This window comes from Dermacentor albipictus, chromosome 1 (assembly GCF_038994185.2).
Source record: "Dermacentor albipictus isolate Rhodes 1998 colony chromosome 1, USDA_Dalb.pri_finalv2, whole genome shotgun sequence".
NCBI lineage: Eukaryota > Metazoa > Arthropoda > Arachnida > Ixodida > Ixodidae > Dermacentor > Dermacentor albipictus.
Window position 1 is genome coordinate 154,607,847 of NC_091821.1, and position 22,693 is coordinate 154,630,539.

General features: G+C 42.5%; 1 protein-coding gene across 2 annotated transcripts in view; it reads right to left on the reverse strand.

Annotated features, from left to right (window-relative positions):
• Positions 1-229: 229 nt before the first annotated feature.
• The window catches only part of LOC139050930 (anillin-like), an 84,686-nt gene continuing 62,222 nt past the window's right edge, over positions 230-22,693 (reverse strand). The window contains exons 16-18 of one of the 2 annotated variants that reach the window (XM_070527795.1): positions 17,026-17,112; positions 14,417-14,524; positions 230-4,019 (exon numbers count right to left, since the gene is read on the reverse strand). In XM_070527795.1, coding sequence (XP_070383896.1) covers positions 3,801-4,019; positions 14,417-14,524; positions 17,026-17,112 — 414 coding nt within the window. In that variant the 3' untranslated portion in view covers positions 230-3,800. The remainder of the gene's footprint in view (positions 4,020-14,416; positions 14,525-17,025; positions 17,113-22,693) is intronic. The other variant, XM_070527802.1, reaches the window with a different exon arrangement.

Genomic DNA, 22,693 nt, shown 5'->3' on the forward strand with positions numbered 1-22,693 from the left:
TATTTGATCTGCAAATCAAATTATTGAAACATTCACTATTCAATCGGTGATATTCAAGTATTTGCAACCCCCCCCCCCAACCACGAGTGATGCAGGTGTGCAGATACCATGACTTGGTGCAACTGTGCTTGGCACTAGGTGCTATAAGACACTGAGCTGCCACAGTTCCAGGTCACAAATAACAAAACAATGTTGTAATAAAATAGTTCAGTTTATATACAAACAAATACAACAAATAAAAAATAACCATGACAGCATCAACACAATTCTAAATACAGTTTGAAATAAATGATATTACTGTCAAGTTAAAATTTAAAAAAAATATATTTAAAAAATATATCATGCTTACTTACACATTTCCAAAAGTATGAACAAGCTATAAGATAGCAATAAAGAAACTGAAGCAAAATCAATAATTAGCATTATTTGGAAACAAACATCAAGCATGCAGTAGCATATCATGTCCATCCCCCTGTGTTGTCCAGGTTCTTTCCAAATGTAGTAAAACAATTAAAATCTATAGTTTAAAGTGCCGTAAGTAGTACAAAAATATAATAAAATTGATTTTGTCATCTGCCAACAATAATTACACTACCTAGAAAGACACAAGAGGGATTAAAAAAGTGCCACTTGATGCTACTTTACCATGGTTAAGTCCATTCAAAAGGGGAAATCGGAGGACAAAGTGGCTGCAAGCCACATATACAATACTTTGACGACAAGGAAATTAGGAAGTCTTAAAAAATTATAGTGAGCATTTTTGTTGCAAAGATTCCATCATTTTCCAAGCAGAATAATATGAAAAGAGAAAGTACTGCAACTGAATAAGTAAAAAGTCACAACATATTTACCCTTATGTGGTACACAAGAGTGCAAAATTGAATGGTGACTTAGAGATAAACACAAACATTACACCAACATTCCCCATTCACTAAATGTTCTGTTAGAGGTTGCCAATACAAAAATGTGTGAGCAGGAAGTACCAGTAACCACTGGCCACAGCCTCATGTTACATTGAGTCAAGCCTCCAAAGATGTAAACAGTGCTGCATCATAAAACCATATCGTAAATTCCGCTTGGCGAAAGTAAGCATTTTATAGTGCTCCTACTTCTCCAATGTAATTTGTCAGTATTAACATAAAACAAGCAGTCTCTAAACGGCCAAATTAGCTCACTGATCTTTTGCTGCACCAATATTTCTACCAAAGCTGCAGAAATGCCACACACACTAAATGCATAAAAGCAGACAAATAGTACATCAGTCTAACGCTGCTGAAATAACATGGTGTATAAAATGGCACACATGCATATCTCTTTGAATTTAGTGTGTGAAGTATAAATTGTTTTGATTTTTGAATGTTATCAAATTCTAATCACAATTTGCAAACTTCACTGAACAGCCAAGAGAAACTGACTTTTGTAAGCCAGGTTTTTTACAATTAATCAGCCATGAATATTTATAGAAATAACACAATGCTGCCCAGATGTCAAATAAAGACAAGTGGTCATACAGATTCCACCTAAAATACTTTGTCAGACTAACTGTACCATCAACAAACCATCTTTATGCGAATTGAGGTGAGGTAAGAGCAAACAAGACTACCTTTCAGGTGAGCAAAATAAGAAGCTTACATATACACCCTTAAATGCAAGACATACATACTTTTATGATGGAAAAGCACTGCTAAAACGGAGACGATGGAAGAGCACAGGACAAAGTGCTTCCTGTGTACTTCCGAAGTCTCCGTTTTAGCAGTGCTTCTCCATGATGAACATTTACCAACACGCCCAACTGACAGCTATTCTAAACATACTTTTATGTTACATGCAAATTGAGCTGATTCATTTCAAAACTAGCAGAAGTATTCTAGTCGTAGGGTTTACCCTTTTTGTTATCGCAGCCTGGCATCATGGAATGTGCCATAAAACTACACGTAATATGACACACAATATTATGCCAAATTTCTTAAAACAGCACCAAGAGGCCTCTCAAGGAGGCATGGCAAGTGTTTGCTAACACTGACTTTGCACATGACATACATTTGGTGGTTTACAGTGCAGTCAATTGTTAAAGGATACATTGCCGTGGTTCAGACATTGAGCTGTGGTTGCTTCAGCTGTGGGTGCTGCCAGAAACAGCGTAAATGCGTTTAGCAGGCTCAAAGAGAGCAACCAGAGCCACTTACCACAAGTACTCTGCTGTAAAGTGAAGCCCTCCCAATCAAGCAACTGACAAAGATTTGCTGATGATCAAGTGCTTGTGTGTTCCTTTTAACAGTATATCACACTATTATTGAAATCCTTTCTTCTTTAAACATTAAAAAATCACTTTCTTCAACCATTTACATAACACAGTTATGAATGAGTTTGTTGACGAAAGACAAATCGCACAATGACAAAAGAAGTAATCCACACAAAAATGAACGAGAGTAGCAGCATTAGTATCTTGAATTTAGCACAATGTACACAGGCCAAAATATGTCAAGATGTGCTGCTCCTGATGCACGCTAAAATTCCACTTTGCCCACTAATAAACAATGGTGACATTGGTTCTTGTGGTGCTTAAATATTTGAGCTCTCTAAAACACTCAGGGGATATGTGTCTCAGAGATCTATTTTCGTTAATAATTGAGCTAATCGGATGGAATTTGCGCATAATATAGAGCTTTACTATCCTGTTTTCGAGTATGATTCCAGTTTCTCAATATCATGTGGTTTCTCTTGAGCAAGGTTTAGGCTTCATACCTGGCCCATGCAAGTGTTATAAGACAGCCTATATATTACTCCTTATAAACAAATAATTGCAAATAAGCTCAAAACCGATTTGTATAGCTTTATTATTTAAAGATATTTTTAAATAGTGACTTTAGTTATTGAGAATTTATTGGTTTGCTAAAACCCACATGACCAAAATTAGCTGCAAATTACAATAAAACCTAAATACTTGCATTTTACACACCTTAGTGCATGTGCATGCAAAGTTGCCTGAGATTGAGTCAAATTAAGTACGAGAATTTTTGTCCACAAGTATTAAAAACAGCACAAGCTTGAAAAGGAAAAACGTAGTGAAAGTGAAACAACATTGTTTCTGTTTCCTAATAAGAAAGCCCATGTTGAGTTAGTAAAATATAGTGAGAGACCTGCATAACTCTTCATGCATGACTGAACGCTTATAGGACAACTGTCAGCTAATTAAAGCTAAAAGAAGGTTAAATTCTTATCTTACGTAAAACGAAAACGGCATGAACATAAAATCAGGAGTGGGAGGGATGCAACAGACCCTAATGGCAACTACACAAGCTTGAAGCCAGTATTAACACGATAATCTACAACAATAAAAATGTTTTCAGGTTTCCAGGCTACCTGAAAATGCATCACAAATTGTAATAACAATTACAGTCATGCCTTGCTTTATAAAAAAACCTGTAATATTTAACTTAATAGAAACTGCAAACCTCGCAAATATTCAGCAAACATTAGCAGTTTCTTTTTCCAGGTTCACCTTGTGATTAATTCCAGACAAAACAAAAGTAAATGCAAATGGCACCTGCAAACCAGTAATGAAGTGGCAAATTATGATATAGCATGCAATGAGCAAGCCTACTCTAGAATACTAGTGCTAAAATCAATGCTGGTGTTACCATGCTGGCACCTGCATGATGACCACACACAATGTTCAAGCTTGTCGACAGTGAAAGCTTGCACTGTCCAGAGCTGACTAAGACCCAGGAAAGCACTTCAGTTAGCCAGATCGCATGCAGGCGGCAACATGTTCAGGGGGTACCAAAAGTGCTCAAATATCAGTTGTTTCCCATCCCTGCCCAGGTACGCAAGCTCTTCAAAACACTTGTCAGACCAGAGCACCAGTTCTGCCTCTCCTCCCTTGTGTCAGCAGACAGCAGGTGGTCCTTGCCATTGATGCGCAAAACTATTGTGTGAGGTCGTGCACATATGTCACGTGATGCCAGACGTGCCTCTGGACTGGTGCACTGGCTCAACTCCAATTGACCCACTGGTTCCTGCATCATGGCACGGCAGAGGCAGAAAATTAAAGAAAACTGTCATGTAATGCTATCACAATAGCACAAGACAATTTCTCATCCTTCAGGTGTAAACATGCTACTTGAAGAGGAGGCTTTCAATACATCACAGGTAAAGAAACAAAACCTGCAAGGTTACGTTCATCATTCAATTCATATGCAACTGAGCTAATATGCAAACATATTATTCCATTTTAATGAAGTCATACAAAGAAAAGAGATAGTGTAAATAAGCTCATGCGCACAAAAATCTTTTTCAATGCATTGAATGAAAAAAAATTTTTGGCAATGCTCTCTAAATACTATTGGAGAAAATGGTGACTGCTAACTTGTTGCAGAGGTAAGCAGTCATTGATAACGTAAAACTGGATCAGCTCTGCTTCACACACCATATCACATGCTATTTGCAGCGATGTACAACCTAAGGTTTCCTTACCTGATTATTATGTTGCACATTTGTGAGCTGCACTTCTCTGTATTGCTAGTTTGGTCGAATGCTGGGTATATTACACTGCATATCTGGGGCAGTATTTTCTAAAGATTCTTTTTTCTAGCACTTTCCACATAATCTGTCCTGTCCACTAGCCAATATAGTGGCAATACGGCTTCATTTGAGCCAATCATGAAGAAAAAATGGGTTATTACAAAATCTATCCCCAGGATGTGATTTTCTACGAGTGACAGATTTTTTTTTTTTTGTAGGGGATAATGAGAACAGAGCTAGCACTTCACAAAAATTCATGCACTGAATTTTTTTTATGAAACATTAAAAATATTAGTTACAGTTACAACACCATCTATAAGAAGAAACCAATATCCTTACTAAGCAAGTTTCAATGACGTCATATAGTGAACATTTCCGAGTGAAAAAGATTGATGTTGAGAGAAGCTATATTCTGCCATGACCAGAAGCTGACAATGAGGTGGCTATAGAGATGTGACAAGTAAGAATGTAAGAAAGGCAGACAAAAGTATTGACACACATAGGTACAAATACTTGCCAACTTTGCTTGTGCAAAAAAAGAAAAAAGAAAAAGGCGCAACATTAACCGTATGACAGTAAACTTCCGATGCTTTGACTTTTCTTTTGGTTATAAAACCAAGTGAACATTAAATCTGGGTGCACATTGTTTTTATACTATGAACCCACAAAGAACTGCATGCACATTACATCTAAAGGCACATCAGAATTGGGTACACAATGCCAAATGCAGGGTGCAGCAATGTGTCGGAAGTTTTTTCTGCCTCTTCTTTTATTTCAACTGAATAATTCTATCACTTCTGCCAGTCTTGTCACCTGTATTAATTGAAGTTGACTGTAATACTATTGTGTATCTATCATGTTTTGTATTCAAGTTTCTCAGTCGCTTTTGATCATGACAACCCTTGATATACAGTAGAATCTCGGTGATACGAATCTCAAGTGGCAGCAAAAATATTTGTCACCAGAAAATTTGTGTCATCAAAAAATGAGATAAAGTAAGTTTTAGACCAGCGGCCCACGTACAGGGGATTTATTTGCGTGGAAGAAAGTGCTGGATGTCCGCCTGCATCTTCTTTTCTGGCAGGGCAGCCGGCGAAGAACTTTGGAAAGAAAAGAACTGAGCAGACGTGTTTTTGCGCACAGTCTCTGATGCAACCACGCGCCACAGAATGTCAAGTGCGTGCGTTGTTTCTGCTGCCGTCGGAGGCTGATTGCAGCTGTTGTAGTTATCATCATCATCACTGCTCGTGGCTTCAACTTAAGATGTGTCCACATCATCCGCGATGTCTGCAATGCCTCGCAGACCGCTAGCTGCGAGGTCGTGAGCCGTGGTCACAAAGTCGTTGGCAGAACAGTTCATGCCAAGTAGGTCCCAATTTTCAATTTGGAGCGAATCTGGCTTTTGTGAAGAGATGGCCACACTGGATTTGAAAATGCCAGACTTCCTGAAGCAGTTGGCAATTGTCGTAGGCAACACACGATGCCAAGCCATTGCAATAAAGTGTTGGGCATCCAGAAGATTGATTTGCAGGTTTGCATCCTTGCGGTCAATTTTCACCAGGGGACGTCACACCAACAAGCTTTTTATAATGATGCTTGACATTCTTGATAATGCCTGCATCAAGCGGTTGTAAGTGACTGGTGGCATTTGCTGGCAAAAATACAACTTTCACACTCTACAGCATCGTCTCTTTTGGGTGTGCTGGGCATTGATCTAAGATCAATACAATCTTCCTGTTTTGACTAGACTACTTCCTATCAGGTAGGCAGCAAACTCCAAAAACAATGACGACGTCATCCATGCCTTTTTGTTAGCTTTATAGGTGCGAGGTAACCACCCGGCTACTTTGGAGCATCGCGGCTTCTGCGATTTGCCTATGACTGTCAGCTGCATCTTTTCCAATCGGCACTGCAGGAGAACAGCACAGTCATGCGCTATTTGCTCTACTGCCCACCCTGGCAGGCTTCACCTTTAAAACACAGACTCTTCTCGGGCTGCATGTTGTGAAAAAGCCCAGCCTCGCACATGTTGAAAATGTCTTGAGCTTCGTAGCCCTCAATTAATGCTGGAACTGTTGCTTCTATCCAATCCTCAACAGCGGAGGCATCGGCCTTCTTAGCTTCGCCGTCGATGGTCTTGTAGGCAAGGCCATGCCTGGCTTTAAACCTGTACATCCATCCTCCGGAGGCCTGAAAATCTTCTATGCTGAGCAAAAGTGCTACGTCCGTGGCTTTTTCACGTAGGACTTCACCATCAACACTGACGCCAGCTGCTGTCACTTCTTTAAACCACATCAGACAAGCTTTTTCTAACTTGAGGTGATGGGAACTTTTAGACTCCCTTTTATTGATCATGTTCTTGTGGGTGGGCAGCGCGACCCGGACGAAGGACAAAAGAAAGGACACAACACGAGCGCAGACTAACAACTGGTGTATTATTTCAAGCGACGGACTATTATATACATATATTATATATATAATATAATATATAATATATAATAGTATATAATATAATAGTATATATATTAGTATATAATAGTATATAATTATATACTATATACCATATAATAGTATATATATTATATACTATTATATGTCCTTCGTCCGGGTCGCGCTGCCCACCCACAAGAACATGTTCAATCACCAACTCGCCCAGCTTGCCGTCTTAATTCAGTTCATTTTTTATTGATGCCAAAGCGCTGCACATTGAGCATAATTTAGTCGCACGGACTAACAAGGTTTGGTAGAGTAGATGGCACTAGGCCTAACTTTTTGGCGAGGTCTGTGCAATTTTTCTTCAGTTCCTCATTCACTTTCTTCAAAATTTCTAGTTTTTCTTTAAAAGAGAGTGCCTTCTGCTTCTGCGACATCATACTTTTGGGGGCTGACATGGCTCTTGAGGATTGATGCTTGTGAACAGACGCGCACACATGAAACAGGAGTGCGCACATGAGCGGCCCGCTGCCGCATCCGCCACAATTCTCTCTGCTTGGCCGATCCGCAGAGTGAATGGGCCAATCCACAGCGGCATATCCCTTGTGTGCAGGCGAAATGGTCGGAGTATTCAACGTCAGAAACAAGGGGAACGCTTGATTGCCGCCACGGCTGCAGTTTATATATATATATATATATATATATAAAGGAAGCTAGAAGCACTCGAGCTGCAGCCAGTGGAAACGAAAGGGACAGCAAGAGGGTAGGTAGAAGGAAATAAAAGATGGGAGGGGTCAGGGAGAATGGACAGGCGTAGAGGGGGTGAAATGTTCTGTTCATTCAGAGCAGCACCTCGCCCGCCGCTATTGTAAACACGCCAAGAGGAGGAATACCATTGGTGGGGAGGACTAATTGCTTTTGAGCTCATGAGCATCCATGGCCGCAATGAAAATCCCAACCCATCTGGCCTCCTGCCCACACCGCCATCGGCTGCTCGCTGCTCGCATGTTCGTATCACCCGCACCAAAGTGGTAAATGTGTACAGATCATCTGAATTTTTTTACATTATATACAATGCCCTTTGTCCAGGGAATTTTGAAAATTCGTATCACAACAAAATTCGTATCAGCAGAATTCATATCACCAAGGTTCCACTGTATAGCATCAGAAAGTTCATTCTGTGCCATTTGTATGAAAGTCATTGCACTGCCACAGGACAGTCTTATGCATCATTAACAGTGCCCAATGATTGAAACGCAATACTCAGGGCGCATGGCTGCCGGCACTTTTCGCACCACCGGTGGGTGCTGGGAACACCGAGCTGATGCATTATGATATGCAATAAAAGTGAGAGCCTTTTCGATGCATTATGACTACATTTGGTCCCCCAACAATCACTTAGCGCTCACTAGTGGCACAGTAAGCGCTGGCCACCATGTGGTCTGATTATTGCGTTTCAACTGCTAAGCAATGAACACGTTCATAAAACACTGTCATCAAAACTTACTAGAGTCTATTTCGGTGTTAAATAACAATCATAGGCAATGCTATTCCATTCTCCACCTTAGACAAACAAAATTGTTTTGTTTGTGCATACATACTTGCCTAGCAAAAAAAAAAAGGAGTATTGAATTACAGTGTCTTAAAAGCTAAGTACAGTTTCAGTTGAGAAAGAAACATCAAAGTAAATATATACGTAGAGTACACATACAGGTAATGACTGCAAAGGGACTGTTATTGGTATAGCAAGGACATGTCATACAAGGACATCGCATGTGCACACAGCATAGTGTAGTGCTGCAAGCAGCTTGTGAGAGTGTATAGCAACACCCATACATCCATTGCACAACTAATGGTATGCATGCACTGACTGCCCATTTAATTAGTGCCTAATGATGAAGCACACTTATGAAAAGAAAGCAAAAGGCAAGTATCCAAAAGGCATGTACTACTGTCATCTGCAACCTAATGCCTGCTTAGTATTGGCATGCATTGAAACCTGGAAATCAGAAATATGGAGAAAACCCATGCTAAATTGGCATTAGCATGAACATTACCATAAACCTAGAACTAATTATTCACTCTGTTGCCTTGTTCATAACGCGCTTTGTGTGCACAAGGTACTAGACAAAAAGAAGAGATAGCTTGTGCAACATGCTGAATACAGTTAACTGAGCCTTATGCTCAGTATGATGATAAAGTTACACAGGCAGGGATTTTATGTACACGACTTTCACCTTCTGGCCCGACAGTTACATAATATGACTGAGAGTAGACAAATATTAGTTCATCCATTAAAACCCACAGAATATATTAAAACAGAAGACCTAAGGATCTCTACATTGAAAAGCCTAATATGCAGAACCATAAATAGGAAATCTGAAAAATAATGCCTGTGGATGTCTTTAACACAAACTGAGGTTCTGCACAAGGACTGCAGAAATACACAAATGTCCTTATGGTTCAAATCTTGCCCATGACTACATGAAATAAGTTATGTCACATCCAAACACCCTTTTATAATCCCATACTAATGGTGTATACCAACTTTTTAAATGGTTAAAGATGAATGGGGAGCTGGCTACAAGTTTCTTCAAATTAATATGCACCATGGCACATACTAAACTGCTTGAGTGAAACGGTATGCAAAATCATGCCTTGTGATTATTAAAATTTTACATCCAATGTCTTTACCAAGTTACCAATGAGGGTAGGTCCGCAGTTCCATTACCGCTTACAACATTAACTCCTGCAGACAAAACAGAAGCATATCATTTTCTGTACTTTGCTTAAATAGGGACACTAAAGGCAAATTATGTCCAGCTGAAGTGGTAGATTAATGCCAAAGAATGTCTGAGGCATCAATATTATTGAGAACAGAGCTTTACTAATAGAGAAAATGAGGTACAGTAAAACCTCGTTATAACGAAACGGGATATAACAAACTAATGGATATAACTAAGTGATCGCGATTCCCCTTGAAATTCCAATAGATGCCCATGTATTGAAAACCTTGTTTTAATGAAGCTAAAATTTCCTCGCTATGGGTATAACGAACCTTTTTTTAAAGCACAGCTCTTTGGCACCCGTTCCTTCATTTTGCGGCACCGTCGTGCCTCACCATAACCAGCTCTGTAGCCAAGGCCAGCACACTGCTTAGCTACACATGCTCCTGGCGCCATCTGTCATGCACGGCACAAGCCTTGCTCTATTCCCTCCTCCTCCAATGCCACTCGTATGCGGCGGCAATCAGAGCGCCGGCTCAGTGGCGGCTGATCTCGATTATGTGCTGCTGCCCAAGCCGAAACGCATAGCCGCCGCCGTTCGCCACCGCATTTACCCCCTACCCCCCCTCGTCTCCTCCGTGGCGGCGACCACGCAGGAGCACGCGGTGTTCTACGGTTGCCGAAGCGCCGGCTCGGTATCAGCGGATCACAGTGCATGCTTCCCAAGCCGAAACACAAAGCCACCTTCAGCTGACTCGCTAGCAGCGTCAGTGGCGTCAGTCAGTCGCTGCCATCTCTTCGCCGCGCAACGTTCCTATGCGCCTACGCACTGCCTCCCGCAACCTTCCGAAAAGCAAGGCAGCTGTGCCAAGCTGTGCTCCATTTGCGGCGGCTGGTGTGAAATGTTCCACACCAGACGGGTTGCCCAAGGCTTACAGATGGTTTATATTATAATATAATCCGTCTGCCTATATAAGTAGTTTATTCTCAGCGAGTTCTTTCTGAGCCCTGAGCGAGGCAACCAGTGGAAGTCCTTTGTCTGCTGCTGCTGCTAAATGAGCTGCCCGAGCAGAGGCCCAGCGCCGTTGCCACCAGAATCCAGAAGTGTGCTATGCTGAACCAGGCATTGGTGCAGCAAGTCTAGCATATATCCATCTATTTCTCCGACCACAAAGCTATCTTCATGACAATCAAGAACTGGGAATGGAGTGTTTCTCGAAGAAGTGAAGAATAAAAAGTTGTAACTATACACACATGTCTTGCTCGAATTATTTGCCTCAGTATATAGAAAAGCCGAAACAGCTGAAGAGCTGTGCTCAAATTTCGCATTAGCAAGTAACATAATCATCGGCAATTTTTTTTTCCACAATGAGCATTTACTGACCATTTTGGTACCTGTGAGGTCAAAGTCTTATAGTGCGTGACGTTCGCGTCTCCCGGCCTCCCCTTTCCTGTGGAACTGGTGGACCCGCCCGCTCTTCTGCTGCGTGCGTGGGGCGCCGCCGACTGGTTTTGTTGTTGCTTGTCGTTGCCTCCGTGTGCATCCACGATATAAGTGTTTCCATTGGTTCCTTCGTGCGAGTTCCCGCCACCAGAAGGAAGATGGAGGACGGCAAATGGAAGCGCAAAACGAATTCAATCGAGCAGAAGGTGGCTATGCTGAAAGCCGTCAAGTCCGGCATGAAGAAGAAAAAGTGGCCGAAGATTTCGGCATAGCGTTGAGCACGCTGCTGACGTGGTGTAAAAGGCGACAGAAAGAAGCTGCGAACCCCTGCTTTCGAAGCTGTAGAGAAGGCGGTCTTCAAGTGGTTTTTGGACGCAAGAGCAAGCGGCACTCCTGTGTGTGGGGCACTGTTGCAGCGCAAAGCGAGGGACTTCGCATGCACCATAGGGCATAACGATTTTGTGGCGAGTGTCGGCTGGCTGCAGTGTTTCGGGGAGTGCCACGACATCATTGGCAGGGCTGTCAGCGGAGAAGCGCAGTCTGTTGACCGTGAAGCTGCAGTGGCGTGGGTGGAGACAGACGTTGGACGGCTGCTAGAAAAATACAGTGCCAAAGATTTGTTCAACGTGGATGAGACAGCCCTGTTCTACCAGATGCTACTGCAAAAAACCTTGGCCCTTAAAGGTGAACGCTGCCAGGGCGGTAAGCACAGCAAGGTCCGCATAACCGTGTTGCTTTGGGCCAACATTGATGGGTCGTAAAAGGTGCCGGCCCTCGTAGTCGGCAAATGCGCGTCACCATGATGTTTCAAAGGCAAACGAAAGCTCCAAGTTAGTTATGTATCCAACCGTAAGACTAGGATGACGAGATAAATTTTTGCACAGTGGCTGCGGGAGTGGGACGAGCGGCTGGGCAAGCTGAACCGGAAGATATGCCTAGTACTGGACAACTGCACGGCCCACCACACGGCCGCTGTGCTTAAAAACATCGAGCTATGCTTCTTGCCACGAAACTACACTGCAGTTGTGCCACTCCTCGACCAAGGAGTTACCATGAACTTTAACTCGGGCTACCGCAAGCGTGTAATCATCCGGATTCTGCTCAATATGAGCATGAAGCGCGAGTCCACAATCGTCTTGTACATGGCGCTCGAGATGCTACAGGCTGCTTGGATGGCTGTACCGGCAAGCACGATCGCCAATTGCTTCTGGCATGCCTCATTTGGCATCAGCAGCGGCAGTTACAGCGAAAACCTCGGTGCTGCCGCCAATGAGCGCGCCGCGGGCGACCAAGCCCTAGCGTCGTGGGACGCTCTCCTTGACGCCGGCATTGTGCCCGACTGCAACACCTTCTGCACGTACATCAGTGCCGATGCTGACGCGGTGACGACAGAAGAGCTAACGGAGGCGGAAATTGTGCGCGTGGTGACGCAGGTGCCTAATGACGACAGTGACGAATGTGTCCACGACAGCTCAGAGCCTAATATTGGTGAACCCGATGTACCGATGCCCGCACAAGCGCTGGATGCGGCAGACCTGCTGTGCTGCTCCTTTGACGCTCACAATGATGCCGAGGACGAACTTGAAATAGCGGCTGCAGCTGAAAAAAGCCATCATTCGCCTGGAGAAGACGCGGCAAAAATCTATCAGGGACTTTTTTTTCTGCGAAGTGAGCTGCCAGCTGGTGCGCTGTTGATCGATCAGTGATGAATCGTTTGACGTGAATAAAGCAGCAATTCTTTGCTGTCTTTTTTTCGCTTGTTTTTTCCTGTGAGGCAGCCGTTTTCTTTTTCGCATGGCGGGCTGCTGTGAGATTTGGTGTTGAGTACATCCTCTCTTGCTTGCTAATTGTGGATAGAAATGGATAGTGCTTATAACAAATTTATGGTTATAACGAAGTAATTATGACCCCCTTTCAACTTCGCTATGAAGAGGTTTTGCTGTAAATGCAGGACACGATTTGAGACTCCCTGAGGGTATTCAAGTACTAGCCCGATGAAGTAGACACTCCTCATTGTAAATGTCACTAGTACTCAACCACTCACAATAAAAATATTGCATTACATTACAAGACGATGAAAATGCTACTTGTCTAATTCTATTCAATTCTTAGAAAAAAATAACTTTTAATATTACCCTTGACAATGACAGGGGCAGTTAAAAGGTTGTTTTTGCCCGACTCTGCGGTGCCCATGCTTCGTTATCACATAGTGCTGCACTGGTTTTGCTGGATCATGAAACTCGCACAACAATACACAGCTGTTGCCTTATTGTACCCCCCCCCCCTTTTTTTGCTGTTTACAGTAAACAGCTTATATGAGTGAAAACACCAGTAATAATATGTAAAAAAATTTTTTTGCACACTCTTACAAATGAATCTTGTTTATTTATGCAGATGTAAGTTTACTATGTCTGGAATTATACTCAGTGAATGATCGTTTTTTTCTGTACAAAACTGAAGCTACCCTACTGCCAAGCAGGTGCAGGAGCATTGTCAGAAGGCCAGTAACATTCTTTTGCTCTGACCCGTGGGCAATTCTAGGTATTGTCCAAAAGAATGAATAAAAAATAGATTCGGACAGTGTGTTCAATTACAAGGAATTTCAAACCTTCTTGTGTTGCATAGCTTTTCTTGGCAAAAAAAGCAAATAAAGCATTCTTTATAAGGTAATTTTGCTTTAGAAATCCTAATGCAAGGAGCAAAGTTGAACACAGTAACTCTTAGAGATAAGGGTCACGCACACATAGTTTTGAAGATGCCAGATGTTGACAAAATTGGTGCAGCTCCAACGCCGACATCACAAGCAGGAAGCACAATGTGGCCAGCAGTTCTAGGGCATGAACTGAACGTACACAAACTAATCTTTAAAATAAGTTATGACCAAACTGTACAACTATCAGCTGTGCAGTCTGGTGCACATTGCCAAAATGCCCATAAAAATGTACATTACAAGCTTTGTTTATATCCACACGCCTAAAAATATATACAAAGTTGCTCTAAATGGCTAGGACATTCTTTGGATGAATGAAATAGATAACTTGCCTTTCTTTAATTATGGAATGCTTGACTTTTTGCCATTAGCAGGATACTGACTGCTTATGTAAGCATGCCTCACTCAATTGAATTTTAAGCACCCTCTGCATTTTAAAGCTGCATTTCTTTTAGGGGCGGGGGAGTGTGTGGTGGCTTAACTTCAAGTTAATATAATATGCACCTTAGAGCAAGCTGTTGAAACCTTTTTGTAATACTATAAAATTTCAGGAGGAGGAACAGTTAATGTCACACTTGCCTTGCTGCCTTCATCTTCAGGGTAGCGCCAGTAGGACAGTCTGTTCTCAGCTAGCACACACCACCGTCTGTGCCATGCACCAAATCCTCCCACCTCTTCAAACATGGACTAAAAAAAAAAATTGGAACATGTTAGAACTAGTGAAGTTGTTACAACATTGCAACAACAGCAGACTCCACTTAAAAACAGAAAAAAAAAGTAACAACAACTTGACTTGGGCGAGTTGGTTCATTTTGAAGGTATATTGAAGCAGCTTGGTGGGACGAGCACAAGAAAACAACCACAACAGGTCCCATCATGCACCTTTATTACATCTTCAAGAAATAAGTGTGTTATTATGAAATAAGCTTGGGATAAATGGTACAAGAGTTCCATTGAAAAGTGTTGAGTATTTTAATTTTACTGCAGTGAAAAAGATGTTATTGAACTTTAAACATCACAGCTCCTTTTGAATAAGGTATGCAAGAATTCTGCACAGCTCTTGCATCGAGAATAGCACTGCCGACTTCCACCTACATGTCTTGCCGTCTCGCCTGAAACAGTAATGCAGACTGGGAGAGTAATATATTTGTCGTCCTCACTAGAATCATGATCTTTGCCACCAACCTTTACGTTAATGTCTTCAATGGTTTGCTCTTGCCTAGTGACGTGTTGATGGCGAAAATACTTTTGCAACTTTGGATCCTTAATTTGCTTTAACTTGCCTGCAACTACCAAATATACCAGAATTTTTTTCAACTATTTAGCGTCATCAATTAACATGGTTGTTAAACTGTTCCTGCTTCATATCTGGTATGACAGTTGATGAGGCAGACGGTAGTTTCAATTTCTAAACTGAAATTTTAAATAAAGCATTCTGTTTACACAATGTCTGTTAGTGTTGTGCCTATGGGTGGCAAACCAAAGTTTACCCCCTTGTTCCATTTATTAGTCAATTTGATTTTTTATTTTATTTATTTATTTTATTTATTTAGTTTCACGCTAATTCATAGTTGCAGACATTGCCCTCAACTAAAATTTCCATACTTCTTTTTTATGCTGTGTAAGGGTGCTTGCGATTCCAAATATATATTCTATACAGCATGATATGTTTTCTCACTGCTCACTAGAGTGGTGCTTTCATGAGACTGTATTAACAACTGCGCAACACAATGTTCTGACTTAGTGCTGCATTGACAGCTTGAGGTATTCAAGTCATCCTCATGGCGTTTTCCTTGACCCTCTAGTTCCAAAAAATAATGAAAATGGCGGCTTTCTAACACTATAGTCGCCGATTGATAATTTGGACATTGGGGACTGCCAAAACGTCCAAATTATCTAATCCGAAATACCAGATTCACCCAAAAATCGGTGACTATTTTAGGTATAGCCAGAAAAGGTGTGCCATATTCTTGGATCATCACTTTAGGAGGTACCTTCAGTTTATAACACAAGACACATTGGCGTCTAGCAGCGACAGCATTTCTGGCACAGTGCCAGCACGCTATCTATAGCGTGACTAGAGCAAGACGCATCAGCGTATACGACCACCGCTATCATCCTTGGCACAGTGCCAAGCACACAAAATATTGCGAAAATGAAAGTCTCTTTCAAAAGTGATTGTCCAACAATACCACCCAAGTTTGTCAACGCGTGTTGCTGCAAGCACATATTCTTGTCCTTGGCCTAGACATTCCATGGCTGCGATTTTCTAGCAATGCCTTTAATGCTGTTCCTTTTCACGATTTTCACATTTAATAAGTGGACAGTGCTATGCTCTGCACGCGTTATCGACGAGATCAGCCAGCCACAACAGTGGATGGTAACTAAACATGGTTTTTGGGCGCTAGACAAGACGTACAAAAGGAAAGACACACACAAGGTACCAATGTGCGTGTGTGTCTTTCATTTCGTATGTCCCATCTAGCAACCGAAAACCACTTGTTTAGTAAACCCCACCAACACGCCCAAGAATAAGCTTTATTAAGTGGATGGTAAGAGTGGCGTAAAATCGAGCGGAAAGCATTGTTACAATATCGTAGCCCATACCTCGACCATTGTCATGCTGTCACTACAGATAGATGAAAGTATAATCAATGCATGCACTGAATTCTCATTGGCGACTACAAGACCGACTAGGCCTCACTAGTTTTGGTTTTGTGGAGCACCGGCGACATGGCTGGAGAAACCTCAAAATAAAAATATTGCCATCTTGCTCCACTCGGTGGCTATATTGACGCATGGTCGTGCAGCCAGAGTTCAAATTATCATACGATGCGCTGTACTGTGTCCGAAATTTCGGTCGTCCTAATACATTAAGTCTATGGGGCTAGTGGCAGTGCCGTAAGGCTGTCCAAACAATCAACAATGTCCGAATTACCAGGGTCTGAATAATCAATCGTTCACTGCAGTGTATATGCACCTGCTGCTGGGCAATTGTGACTAGAGCAAGCTGATACATGACTGATTAAAAAGCATCTCTCAAAATGAACATGAACACTAAAGATGCACAACACAAAAACATTTTGTGTTCTGACATCTTTGCTGACTTGGTTCACTTCAATCTAATGTCTAATCAGACTTTCTTACCTACTGCTTCTTTAAGAACACCGAAAGCTTATGCAACTTACCAGGAATCCTCGAAGCTCGTGGTGATGTTCAGGTCTCAGCATCAACTGTACTAGCAGTGTCCCTTCAAGGGGCGAGTTTGGAGGAACCTAGCCCAAATAGGCAGAAATGCTTTTAGATCTTGTATCTCACTTTTACAAGTAGCAACAAGTACTTATATGTTATGTATTGTATTTTCCAGACAAAAAAGTCATGTTTTTTCCACAAAATTTTCCAAGGTGCAGTTTACATATTCATAAAACAATGCACACTGGCACAACCAATATGAGCATTATTTTTTCCCAGGCATCCTACACCGCAGAGGCAATGCTAGCGATGTGTCTACAACATCTTGCAAAAGTTATTCAGCGGCTGATGATGCTGACCCAGCGATGCTGCCCACTAAAGTAGCTGAACTTTTTGACTGCGTTGACGGATGAGGCCTTCAATGGCTTCAAGTGAAGTGCAATAAAGGTTCATCTTTTGTGCCTAAAAGGAGTCTTGATCAGTTTCTTTCTTTTTTTTTTTCAGCTTTTGGTGGCTCACAAGAATTTTTACGGAAATTCAGTGGCACAAAATGATAAGCACAGCATTTTTACAGTGAATGTACAAGGGTGCATAATCACACTTCATCATGCTGACTGCCTTAAAATACTGTATTTTTCTGCGTATAACTCGCACCCCAAATCACAACAGCCTGGAAAGAAAAATAAATAATCGCGCACATGATCTGTACAAATACCTGCATACAACAATGCTCAAATCTTTGCAAAAAAAGTTTCTATTCGTGGATGCATGACTTTTCCACGTCGTATCTTCAGCCAGCGGCTCTGTTCCCCCATTCTTCAGCGATGCTGACAAGGCTGGGTTGTCACGGCCAAATCAGTCATGCGATATGTGACGTGAATCAGATTACTTTGCAGCTAGCATTCACACGACAGCAGATGACAGCGCGAATGGAGCAGCCCTCATATGGGCAACGGTGATGGAGCAAACACGACCAAGCCAAAAATCTCGATGGGGTTCAGCTCACCGCCGTATCGTGAAGTGCTTCGCATGGACGAAAAGAACGCCGTGGGAACAGGTGACGTACGAGTTTGCTGGCACCACGTGAGCTATTCGCTAATTACTAAGCGCAAAATGGCGACCCATAAAGAGGAGGAGAATGGTCAACCATCAAAGAGGTGAGAAGGGAGCTTCAATCCACAGAGGTGAGGAGAGGGTGGGGTTCCCTAGGAGATAACAGAACTTTGAATGGCAGAGAACCTTGTCTTGAGGTGTGGCTTCATGGAGAAATTCACATATATAACCCTCATCCCGATTTTATATTTAACTTATTTGAAATTTGGGAATGGTTATTTGCGCAAAAATACGGTAGACGCGTCTTATACATAGATGCTACTTACGTACAGTCGACTTCTGTTAATTAAATGCTGGCGGGACCAAGAAAACTGATCCAATTATTTGGTGGGTCCAATTAAACAAGATGCAGAAAAAAAAAACACACCGCTCATTCGAGCACGTCCATAAATCAAATGCACATGCACTTTCAATGTGTCCAAAGCAGATTAATAATGCAAAAATGACATTAAAGCTCCTAAACAAAGTCTTAACAAACTCTTAAGCGCACCTGATTTTTGTAGCAAGTAAAATGGGCAAGGGTGTAATATGTGTTACACAACGGTGGCCAGTTTTAGAGCCAGCTTCGTCACAATACACTGTGATTTGTGGTAAAGCACCTGAATGCCCCCGAGGCAGTTTTGGTATCGTGTACAGGCAATTTTCGGCCCAATTTCCTTTAAAGAAAGGTTAGTGTTAGAATTCGGTAAATACCATAATCAGACATTGTAAGCTAAGGTTCACGCTTGAAAATTTTGCTAGGACAGGTCGAAAATAGGCGTTGTCGACGGGAGATGGTGTGTGTTCCACACATTCACTGTCCCCTAAGCTCTACTGAGAAAGATGCTGCCATAAAGGGGTTGCTATTGCAGTCACCTAGGGGTGATGCACGTGCAAGTTCGAATTATCCAGTGAAGGCCAATTTTAGGATTGAGACAACAAAAGCTTGGGCCAATAGAAAAGCATGGGAACTGGCCGGGACCTTTGGCTAGAATCAAATTAACAAATGTCTACTATACAAACTTTTTCTTTTTTTTATATATTGCAAAACGTGGGGGATGCGACTTATGTTTATAGTCCAGAAAGTATGGAATGTATATAGTGGTCTACTGTTAAAGGGCATCTCCAGCAATTTAGGTCAACGGATCTGAATGAAATTTACTGAGTGCTCCTACACACTACCATAATTTCTTTAAAACATCATGCTTGAGAGTTGAGCAGATCTTTTACAAATGAATTTCGTTCATTCCCATGTACCACTTGCCTTGCCTGCTCCTCAGCTACTGGCGACATTGCGTTACGACATAAAAGGTGATATATGCAGAGCATGCTGGGAATGAATGGCAGACGACAGCGCTGAGGAGTGAGCTAGAGCTAATGAGCTATAGTCGGATACAACTTTAGAAAAAAGGGGGCGTTTACTTCTTCGAGGCGGAGGCACATGAGCACCCACCAATGGGCGCGCACTCTGGACTAACGTCACCAGCCGGACGGCCGGTGAGCCCGCCGACAGAGAAGATGGCCGCCCGCGCTTCGAACTGGGCGAGGTCGCGTCAGCTGTGTGCTTCAGCCCCTCGTCAGAGTGAATTCCGGAACTGTTTGTGATTGTCTATCATGCCGGAAATATTACTGCGAGCTTACGATGCCGCATTTGTGCCACGTGCATTTATTCTGATCTGTGATCCGGAGAAAGAACATTGCAGCGAGCATCGCTGGCGCTGTGCTACGCTTTGCCTGAAAACAGGATTCCGCGGCACCGCTACGAACACACATCCTGCGTGTTTGTTCCATGTTGTTTTATTTCGCTGCAGAGTGATGTTACGATGAGAAAAGTTTTCCGAAGACTCGTGCTTTCTGTTAGTGGCGGGTGTGTTCGTGTACTGTGTCGCTGCGTTTTACGTTGGACGGGGTGAAGTGATGGAGCAAAACCATTTCAGGAGAAATCAGAAAAGTGTACGCGCATGAAACAAACCTACGAGTGTCTCAACAGAAAATATTTGCAGAAGAAGCCTTCAATGCAAAGATTTGTCGGCGTCAACTTAGCGTGAACGATCATTGTCAGCAGTGAGATAGCCGAGCGTCTAGCGACGGTGCTCGAGCGTTGTGCAGCACCTTCGATTGCTTGCTGTCTACCAGTGCTCACTGCACGCACAAAGCTGTAGAATGGGTGCTGTGAAATTGTGAAAGCACAAAACCAAAAAATATAAATTTTGTGCTATTTAAAGAAAAGAGTATTTATTTAAACGATGAAGAAAGCATTTTTGTACCTTCCTGCCTCGACCGTATTCTCGCCCCAGGTTTGTAATGGTTACGATAAATGCATTGTTTTATATAAGTACTTTTTCAATAGCAAATGATTCATTTTAAGCTTGGAAAACGAGTAGTAGATACACCGTGTACATGTAAACAAGCGCAAAAGCCATGCAGCGCTGCTCTTTCTACTTTTGTCACTAGCAATGAAGCTAAAGAGCAGACGACGGGCAGCGTTGTAGAAGGCACGGGGTCATTTTTGTGTCACTATCCGGCATGTGCTGTAGCACATGAGAGCTCTACTAAACCAGTCATCAAAATACAAAAGTCTTCATTTATACCAAGAATTCCGCGTTTCAGGAGCATGATTTTTCAAGGGGGACTATTTTAGTCGCGGAGGCAATCGGCTGTCGCGCTTCGGTCATCTGCGTGGGTCCTCCCCTTTTTTCTAAAGTTGTATACGACTATAGTGTTTAATGTGACAAGTTGCTGTCATGAAAAGTTACATTCTGTGTGGAAGGGCAGGAGATGGCAGGCAAGTGGTGTTGCATTGTAGGCTGTACGTACATCAGCCCTTGCCATCTGCACACACAGTTTGAGCTGATGCTGATCACGTTCAGCTGAGGTTAAGCCTATCACAGTCGCCAAGTTCGTGCGTCTACTGCTGAGGGAACCAAGTGACTGACCTGAATCTAATTAAGCCAACAGAATGAAGAAAACTGCTTCTGTAGTTCAGTTTTGACCATACAGATTTGAAATAAACTATTCCTCATTTCGTACAGTATACATGCAAAAAGCTAGAAGTTAAGATGCGGTGTGCTATCAACATCGGTACATTACCATTCTCAAAGGCAGCCAGTCACACACGCCAGCCCTTTCCTAAATTAAATCTGACTATGTACACGGCTGTATTTTTACATATTGTTATGATGACTCATTACTTAGCTTCCGAGGTAAACTGTTTGCCTCGTATCTCAAATGGGCAGCAAGTGGAAGCCCTTTCAATACAGCAACGTGAACAACCGCATTGTTCAGATACCAACAGCGTCAATATTAGCATTGGCATTTCCACGAGAAAACTACACATTCTCTAAATCAGTGGTTCTCAAATGAGGGTTCGTGAAAGCCACAGCTGCATTTTTTTTTTTTTTACATTTCCCGGACGAGGTTAATACAAGCCTTGAGGCATTCTGGTTGGCGACTGCAGAAATGTTTCCCCTTTTCCATGAGATGGCTGTAAAGCTTTTGTTGCAGTTTTCTGTGACATATGCATGCGAGCATGCTTTTTCCAGGCTTGCATACTTGAACAGCAAGTGCAGAAACAGGTGGAATTTGGCTGCAGATATGCAACTCTGCTGAAGCGTGACTGCACCACGTATTGACAAGCTGTCCAGATTGAACTGATGTGGCACATTTGTTCGAACCTTCTTTGCCAGGTAGCAATAAATGACACCTGTTTCGCACTGCATCTTGTATTAATCTATACCATCCCCTCCCCACTGCAAGGAGTCCTCCATCATTTCCATCGGTCCAGAAGGGGTCCCCGACACATCCATGGCTGAAAACCACTGCTCTAAACGAATTATCATAAGGGCTAAGTCCTAATCTATGCCTACATTATGCAACACATTAATTGTGTGCATGAAGAGAATATTAATAATGATAACATAACACATAACACGCACACATAACAACGCTCCCGTACCACGGTCCCCCGCTCGCTGTTTTCAAAAGTGTATGGTCACTCATACCAGCACAACTCAGAGAGATGCAACGGTGCTTATATGCACAAATTCGGTGTGTTTTGATATGTTCTGACATTAGCTGATGTCACCAATGAGCAGCTAGCATTATATCTCAAACAAACGATGTACCTGTCGATGTAAACAAATGCATCAGTCGGTGCTATGGACTGTCAGCAGCATTCTTGCGGGATACAAATGCGGAAAGTCGTGCTCTCCATACTATTATAGTAAGAATGTGAAGTCCCTCCTTGAGAAGGGGTAAAACACCTAAAATAGCAAGCAGCACATATAAAATCAGTGGTTAGGGCTACCCTTGGTCTTCATGTCGCAGTGCAATATGTTGCAGATGGGTGCTGGCTCTTGTGGTGGCGGGTCAAATGCGAACAGCGATTTGTGGCTACTGAATTCGTCAGAATCATAGCTGTCACTGTTTGGCAGATCCGACAAGCTGGTGAAGCTGACATTGTCACCCGAAGGTCTGGCACAGTCACGAATCAGCCGAGCGCCTGCTTTTCGCTGGTTTCGTTCACCCTGAAGGCAAGACCGGCATGCCTTGCGCGCCTTCCCCGCTGATGTA